Below are 9310 nucleotides of genomic sequence, written 5' to 3' on the forward strand. Positions count from 1 at the left end.
AAAAGCCTTTTCAACATCTAGACTCATCAGCATTGCGTTTGGTCATGATGTGTCTTCTTGAGCGAAGATTGGAGCTGCGACCGCTAGACGTATATTTGCCACACTGCTACGTCCTTGGGTAAAGCCCATCTGTACCTCACATATAAGGCCAGGTAGCAACAGTTGTAGAGAGAAAAATATGTATAGATTTCAGCTCACCCGTATAATATCCTCCAGGCTGGATTGGATGCCCGTAGTCCCCTGGACAGGCAGGTCAAGCCACATGGCGTTTTTTCTGGATGACCTGTGACCATTTTTAATCTATGAAATAAAGATTCCAAGTTTTATTATACAGTATTGGTGCTGAGTCCCATCCCTCCATTCCTTTGCAGCAACAGTTGTAAACAGCTTGCTAAAATCTTCGCCAAGAGTTTATAATCATGGTTTAGGAGTGAGATTGGGCGGTATGACTGTGGCAGTAGTGAATCTCTATTAGGTCTAGGGATAACTACGGTGCGGGAATCAGTATATTGATCAATTGGAATTCCCTGGTAGAACTCGATTTTTTTTTATTTTAGAGGTAACTATAGGTACTTAGAATAAGGTAAGGTAGATTTGGTTGTTATTGCACTAGCAGAGAACAATTCCTCTTTCTCCATAGAGGTTACTGGGGTCACTATTGCTTTAAAGTCCCATCAAAGTGTCTAGTGCTTAAACAGTCCCACCTATACAGTTAGAGGTTGACCACTATGGCCATTATTTTCTGGTTAGATTTGCATCCATAATACCCATGCAGCCACATGGACTGATATTACTGTATTCCTATACCAGAGAAGGCCACATATATACACACTATAACTGCTTGTACTCAGTAGCCTATTTCCTTATGTGTAGCCTTCCTTAAATGTAGATGAAATTTTAACATAGATGCAATAACTAACCATTCATTTTGCAGCACTCCAAAATCCTATACAGTTTGCAGTCTGTTAGAGTCAATACTGCTATTTAACTCTGCAATGTTGATTCATCAGCCGGGTTATTTCTAATACTATAACCCTGTCTGCCTCAGGCATGGATGCGGCAAACCTGGGCAGCTGCAGGCTGCTATTTTTAGGCTGGGGGGGGCAATAAGCATGGATCTCCCCAGCCGGAGACTTAGAGATGAGTGAACCTTTAGAAGTTTGGTTCAGAAGGTACAGTCAAACTTTAGATAACGTTCGGTTTGTGACCCAGACTTGACCTGAACCTCAATGGAAGTCAGTAATTGGGCAGTTTGTGTCTTGTGGGGTGGGGGATTTTTCTTTTATATGCACATTACATCTGATCTTACTGACTTAGTCCCCAGTGCGAGCTGTTCAAACACTGCACATGGCTTGCACAGGGCTGAGCATCAATCATACCCATGCACAGCTCGCTTGAGTGGTTTGCACTCGTAACTCACTCGAACTTCGAACCCAAGATTTGTTTTTTTTTATTTTTGTAGTCTGTGTTCGAGCCCAAACTTCGAACCTCAGGTTCGTTCACCTCTACTGAGAATACCAGCCCCCAGCTGTCGTGCTTTATCATGACTGGGGATCAAACTTGGGGAGGACTGCATGCTGTTTTTTTTAAATGAATTTTTTTAATTAAAAAAAAATCCACATACGAGTCCTCTTATTTTGATACACAGCCAAGATAAGCGCATGGCTGGAGGCTGCAGCCTGTAGCCGTATACTTTATCTGTGCTGGGTAGGGATCATAATATTCGGGGACCCTACGCCAAGTTATTTTTATACTGCAATAGTGACCCGCAGTCAGGGTCTATGGTCGCCAGCAGTCAGACGCTGTCACACAGGCTGGGGGCACGTCTGACTGCAGCCAATCACAGACACCAGGACGGAGAAAGCAGTGAATATGTATGAGGCTAATAAGTGGCCCTAGAAGAAGAGTGAGTTGTCATGGGAGCAGTTACACCCACGCTGGAGACTCGGTAAGTGTAGCACACTTGCTTTATTTTTACTTTACTGCTTTATTTTTACTTTACTTTACTTTTAATCTCCCGAGTTGCCAGACCCTGATCATTAGCCAGAGTTTCCTGAGAACTCCAGGCCCGGGTCCAGCATCCGGATACTTTTGAAACCGCACGGATCCGGACTTTTACAGTTCAGGTCCGCCCATCACTAGTCATCAATGTATTCCATGGATCGAAATTTTTTTTTGCATATTTGCATTTGTGTGATGTATGTGTTTTTAATTGACCCATAGACATAGTCATCTGTGCTGCCATAAAAAGGAGGACATGTCACAGGGTCAGTGTAAAAACATGGATATGAGAGCAGCTCCATAGCTTATAATGCATATGTGTTGTGTCTGTGTAAAAAAACAAACAAAAAAAAACAACAAACAGATACCACATGTACTGGAGACATGGACATATGAAGGAAGGTTTAGAAAGTAGAGGAGGGAGAAGCACAGCTTATGTTGTGCTGGTTCTTGATAAATCCAAGCATATCCTGTGACCAGTGCTGGGGAAATGCTCCCCTGAGGGAAAATGTATGAACATAAGAGGTGAAAAAACAGCAATGAAGGATAAAAAGAAGGATTTTTTTTCTCTTTCTCTGAGTCTTCATTGGGGGACACAGAACCGTGGGACACAGGACCGTGGTACCACTCCCGGGAGTGCATAGGTTCAATGCATAATCCCGTATGCTATCCTGCGGCCTTTGTTTGCAGTTGTAAAACCTCATTCTTAGCTCAGCTACAGTACGAGTTTCAAAAGCCGATTTTAGATTAGCAAATATCTGGGTTATTGTCCTTTTATCTGTATTCAGCCAGGATTTAACCTCTCGCTCTGCTGCACCTGTCAGTTGCCCCAGCAAAAGACACTTTTTGCTTGTCAGTCATAGAGTATATATCCAGGAAATTTGACCGGAGGCCAGGGAAGACTTCAAAATGGAGAGGGCTGTGCTTAGCCCGTACGAGTAACTGTGTGACCGCCTGAGGGATCAGGAGTGAGGCAAAAGAGGAGAGACCGGGGAGGTGGAGCCAGATTGGTTCATCCCCAAGGAACAGCGCTGATTACCGGACACCGGCGTCTGAGACTGTGTAGAGACTGCTAAAACTATCCTGGGGATCCTGCTTCACCTACGGGAAGCGTAAACAGCTGGCTGCCTACCCATCACCCCAGAGGTCTGACCTGCAGCCCCAGTAACCATACTGGAACCGTAGGTGGCGTCAGGGATGGTCTGGTGTGCAGGCAGAGGGCTCTGCACCTGCCTGTGTGCAGCGCACACCTGAAGGTAAGGCTGCGGGCTCCAGGGACGCGGGGAGAGGCGTCCGGAGAGGCAGAGAGGTGGACGCCGGGTGGGGGGAGGGAGCTCCTCTGTGATTGTAGGCAGCGATGCGGGCCCCATCCGAAAGGTGAAACGCTGCGGGGGTCCAACCTCTGTAGCTTGTCCCTGTGCACCCTTTGGGGTAATACCGCAGGGTGGATCAGGGGTGCCCATGTAGGATCTGCCCCACATGCACTCCCGGGAGTGGTACCACGGTCCTGTGTCCCCCAATGAAACGAAGGAGAAAGGAAAATTTAATGCCAAAAACACAAGTGCAACTTTATTGTCTACATAAACTTATTCACACACGTGGTTACTGATTTGTTGTTTTTTTTTTTTTGCTCAATGGTGTTCATAGCCTTTAAGCTAGGTGAGCAACGAAAAACCAGGGACTGGCAAACATGACTTTTTCAGATACCAGTGGTCCAATATTTATATATTGATGATGCAAGTCAATCTTTCTATTTGCTGCCACCATGTATAAAATAATAGAACGGACTTGTTCTCCTTTGTTGTATTCTCTGCTTAGTTCCATTAAAAAAAAAAGTAAAAACCCTACACTTGCTCCAAATCCATGGCTTCTTATAAATCCCCCCTGCCCTGCTCTGTGCTAGACTTTATGTATCTGTCAGGGAAGGTATGAGACTGGCACTAACTAATAACACTGACTTAGAGGCTACTTTGAGTCTCCACTGATCATAGAACTGGTAACGATTGGTGACAGCAAAAAAGTAAAACATGAGCCTATAGAAAAGACAGCTCCCAACAGAAGGGAATAATTGAAACCGTACAACCTGGTAGCCTAACATCATAATCTAGTAGTCACTGCTTTGTGCGCTATTTTCTTTTTCTATTGAAAATTTATTTGTATTGTAACTTGTATGAATATATTTAAAATATATAATATTGATATAATTTCCATACAGTGTTATTGAAAAATAATAAAATAATTATTCTTGGCAGATGACTGCACCAGGAGCTCAGAGAGACTTTTGATATTTTCAGATTTTGTAGCAGATGATCATGGTATTCCACCAGATGCATATGGAGAACATGCCATTATCCAAGATATACCTAAAGACCTGCTCAGAAAAAAACTTTCATGTGATCATGCTCAACAGATCCTTTCTTCTGCATCGTCAATGACTGTTATACAAACCAAAAATCCTAGAACTGTTGAATATGAGCAAACTCTTAAAGAGGAGAAGCCATTTTCATGCTCACAATGTGGGAAATGTTTTCATAAAAAATCACATGTTGTTAGACATCAAAGAACTCACACAGGAGAGAAGCCATATGTATGTTCAGAATGTGGGAAATCTTTTAAACAGAACTCCTATCTTGTTATTCATCAGAGAATTCACACAGGAGAGATGCCATATTCATGTTCAGAATGTGGGAAATGTTTCATACAGAAACAACAGGTTGTTGTACATCAGAGAATTCACACAGGGGAGAAGCCATATGCATGTTCAGAATGTGGGAAATGTTTTAATGAGAAATACAGACTTGTGATACATCAGAGAGCTCACACAGGAGAGAAGCCATTTTCATGTTCAGAATGTGGGAAATGTTTTAATGAGAGACATAGACTTGTTAAACATCAGAGACTTCACCCAGGAGAGAAGCCATTTTTATGTTCAGAGTGTGGGAAATGCTTTAATGAGAAATATGATTTTGTGAGACATCAGAGAATCCACTTAGGGGAGAAACAATTTTCATGTTCAGAATGTGGGAAATATTTTAATAAAAAATGGCATCTTGTTGTACATCAAAGAACTCACACAGGGGAGCAGCCATTTTCATGTTCAGAATGTGGGAAATATTTTAATAAAAAATCACATCTTGTTGTACATCAAAGAACTCACACAGGGGAGAAGCCATTTTCATGTTCAGAATGTGGGAAATGTTTTTCTCAGAAATCTGATCTTACTAAACATGAAAGAATTCACACAGGGGAGAAGCCATTTTCATGTTTAGAATGTGGGAAATGTTTTACAGAGAGAAAAAGTTGTGTTAGACATCAAAGGACACACACAAGGAAGTAGTGGGTTTTTTTTGTTTTTTGTTTTTTTTAAATAATGTTCTGAAAACGTGTAAGACAAAAAATGGAAGTTATAATAAAGTCATATATTTACAAGAAAAAATGAAAATAATTTGGAGCATTAGATGATTGGTAGCAAATGTATTCAATTTTGAATGCTTATTTGTTTTTAAAAAGTAAATAGTGTCCATATAATATGTATGAACCATATATACAGTACATGTAAGATATTTTAACATTTACATAAACAAGTTGTCTGATGTCGCTCTCTTTCGTTCAATTTAACATTGGCAGTGGGAAGATGCTGCTATACATGATCAGGACATTTGCTGTCCAACACCTAGCCTATCTCTTAAAGGGGTATTCCCAGATCTAAGATAATATAAGCGATATGTGCAGGGCATTGCGGAAGAGGGAACAAGCTTAGGTATCCATGGTTATGACCAAGATAAACTAACTTACTATATGGCTGGCCGTTACCATGGATAACAAGCTGCAATGTCCTTCACGTGAGGTAGGAAATATAGCGAATCAGGAGACCTGTACTACATTTCTAATCGGAGGTATTTGGTAACATTATTACTACACCTACTACATATTGGGATAAGATTTTGGAGATGTGTTAAATATATATATTTATGTATATTATAACAAAGTGTCCTTAGTCAAAGTCTAAACACACAAAATAATGGGAATATTTAAAAACAACAATGTCAAATCATGCTTCAATTCACTATAACCTATTACAGACCAGGACACAAAATACAAAAAGACAAATATACTATCATATATCTACGATTCATTGAATTATATGGGTATTTTTTGCCTAAACAACAGAAAACTACTAGAGATGAGCGAATAGTCAAATATTCAGGTTCGGATTATTTGAGCCGAATAATTTTTAATATTTGTGTATTCGGACGGAATAACGAACCCAATGCAAGTCAATGGCAAATTCGAATATTATTCAGGAGGATCTTGGAAGTCTGTCTGGGAGGGCTGTAAAAATGCTGCAATGGATGGGGAAGTGCTGAAACTGAATGGAAACAGCATGTGGAAGATGCCTGGATGAATCTCTGACTCACATTTGGTCTCTGGGAATATTATTGTCAGAGTATTACGCCACTTTTACGGAGTGACACTACAAGCTCCAAAACTCAATCTGAATTGCATTTTACAGGAAAAATATCTAGAAACATTCTTTCTAGTATAATGACTTGCAGATAAGACAAAATAAAAAAAAAAAAGGGTAAAAGGGGGGGATTTTTTTTCTATGTTCACATGTTGCGTTTTTGCTTTTGTTTTTCTCATTGCTTTTAATGCTTGTTGGTGCAGATTGTGTGCCGATGTGTCAGAAATCTACAACAATCCAGATTTATTCTTGATAAAAAAAAAATCAATATTTATTCAGATATAGTCATATTGTATTCTGGAACATCAATTTAACTCTCCAAACCCTATGTGTAACGTGTATCTATTTATCTAGCTATCTATCTATCTATCCTTCTATCTATCTATCTATCTATCTATCTGTCCAGCAATCTATCCATCTAATATCCATTGTGTAAACAAACAAGAGCACAAGGAGTTTTTAAAGTGCAAAAATAGAAAATTTATTAAAGTATGTCAATAAATAGTAAGGAAATAGTATAGGACATTACAAGCACAAATCTAGGGAATAAATACCTAGGTCCCGTGGACCACAATTGTACACATTATGTAAATAATGGGGTCCCAGTAGGGAAACCCAGTATAAAAATAGTACAAGGTAAAGCGCAGGGAGAATTCATAATATCCATTGTGGTAGAGTCACTCTCTCAGCTGCAGTAGGAGATACAAGTAGGAGATAGAAGCAGGAACACCTCACGAGTCGACTTTCACCTGATTTATTAACTTCAGCCACAAGCCATTCACAGGAAGACAGAACTACTTCCTTCAGCACAGGAAAATACTGAGCAGAACAACGAGTGTGTCCAGAGGCCTGGCTTTTACCTCTGGGACCACACCCCGAGGTGGAGATATGGTGAACAGCCATCCCACCCATCTCTTTAGCTGTCCACAACAAACCCGGCCCAGGTAATACAAATTAACCCTCTCAGCACCTAATATGCTGGAGTACTACATCCGGGTTCACATCACTGATTTCAGTAGTCTCAGCGACACATATCTCCCCTCGTGCACATCACCAGTGATCACATCACATATCCCCCCCTCTGCCCAAAGCCGGGGGCATTGGCATCATCAACCACTAAACAGGGGAGCCGCGACAGGGCATCTGCATTCCCATGTAACTTCCCAGGCCTGTGCTCTACATGGAAGACAAATTCTTGGAGAGCTAGAAACCACCTGGTCACCCTGGCATTCTTTCCCTGTCTATTTCTCAACCATGTCAGTGGCGCATGATCAGACACTAGCCTGAATTTGCGGCCTAGCAGATATTTCAGAGTGTCCACTGCCCATCTAATGACCAGGCATTCCTTTTCTACGATGGCATAATTTTTCTCACAGGATGAGAGTTTCCTACTCAGGTAAAGCACTGGCTGTTCCTCGCCATTTATGTCCTGCGATAACATGGCTCCCAACCCGACCTCCGAAGCATCAGTCTGAAGCACAAACTCCTTTGTAAAGACAGGTGCCACCAGGACTGGCTGCCTACACAGAGCAGACTTCCAGTCCTGGAACGCCACCTCCGCCTCAGAGGTCCACTGGGTCACCGATGGCTTCAAAGCCCTAAGGAGATCAGTCAGCAGAGCGGCCCTCACAGCAAAATTCGGTACGAACCGGCGGTAGTATCTGACGATTCCTAGAAATGCCCTAACCTGCTTTTTAGAGAGTGGTCGTGGCCAATTCTGAATCTCCTCCACTTTCTTCACTTGTGGCTTGATTAGGCCCCTACCGACAACATAGCCCAGGTACCTGGCCTCCTCCTTCCCTATGGCACACTTCCTTGGGTTTATGGTAAACCCCGCCTTCCTTAATGCATCCAGTAACGCCTAGACCCTCTGCAGATGACTCCCCCAATCCGAGGTGAAGATCACAATATCGTCCAGATAAGCTACAGCGTACTTCTTATGAGAAGCTAGGATGCGGTCCATGGCCCTGTGGAAGGTGGCTGGGGCTGTTTCCGGCATCCTGGTGTACTAGAAACATCCGTCAGGTGTAGAGAAAGCCGTCTTTTCCTTGGCTGCTTGAGACATGGGTATTTGCCAGTACCCTTTTTTCAGGTCAAGAGTGGTAATATACCTGGCTGGCCCAAGCCTCTTAATGAGCTCATCGACTCGAGGCATCGGATAAGAGTCAAATTTTGAGACTTCATTTAACTTGCGGTAGTCATTGCAAAATCGCCATTCCGGCTTTTGCACAAGGATGATAGGACTAGACCAGCCACTTCTTGATTCCTCAATCATGCCGAGGCTCAGGATCCTCTTCACCTCCTTTGAGATCACTTCTCGGTGGGCTTCGGGTATCCGGTACGGCTTCAGATGTACTCTCACGTGCGGTTCCGCCAGAACTTCATGTTCCACAACCTGTGTATACCCTGGGCAATTCTGAAAAGAGATCTCGATTTTGATAAAGCAACTCCCGACACAGCTGCTTTTGGGCCCTTGACAGCGTCTCTGCCACTGTGACATCCTCGATATCAGCTTCCACCTTGGCAGCTAGACACAGAGCTTCTACTGCTTCCCTATCTTGCCATGGCTTAATTAGATTAATATGGTACACCTGGTAGGGCTTCCTTCTACCCGGTTGGTGGATCTTATAATTCACCTCTCCTAGTTTCTCGACCACTTCATAGGGTCCCTGCCACTTGGCCAGAAATTTACTTTCCACAGTACGGATCAACACCAACACACGATCGCCAGGGCTGAACTGTCTCACCCTGGCAGAGCGATTATATACTCTCGCCTGTGCCTCTTGAGCCCGGAGAAGACTCTATTTCACGATGGGTATCACCTCAGCCATCCTCTCTTGGATC

General features: G+C 42.6%; 1 protein-coding gene across 1 annotated transcript in view; it reads left to right on the forward strand.

Moving 5' to 3' along the window:
• LOC142311959 (uncharacterized) overlaps window positions 1-5530 on the forward strand; it is a 50386-nt gene extending 44856 nt beyond the window's left edge. The window contains exon 7 of the mRNA XM_075350826.1: window positions 4555-5530. Within this exon, the coding sequence (XP_075206941.1) occupies window positions 4555-5338 (784 nt within the window). The 3' untranslated portion in view covers window positions 5339-5530. The remainder of the gene's footprint in view (window positions 1-4554) is intronic.
• Window positions 5531-9310: the final 3780 nt, after the last annotated feature.

The sequence above is a fragment of the Anomaloglossus baeobatrachus genome, chromosome 5, assembly GCF_048569485.1.
Source record: "Anomaloglossus baeobatrachus isolate aAnoBae1 chromosome 5, aAnoBae1.hap1, whole genome shotgun sequence".
Taxonomy (NCBI): domain Eukaryota; kingdom Metazoa; phylum Chordata; class Amphibia; order Anura; family Aromobatidae; genus Anomaloglossus; species Anomaloglossus baeobatrachus.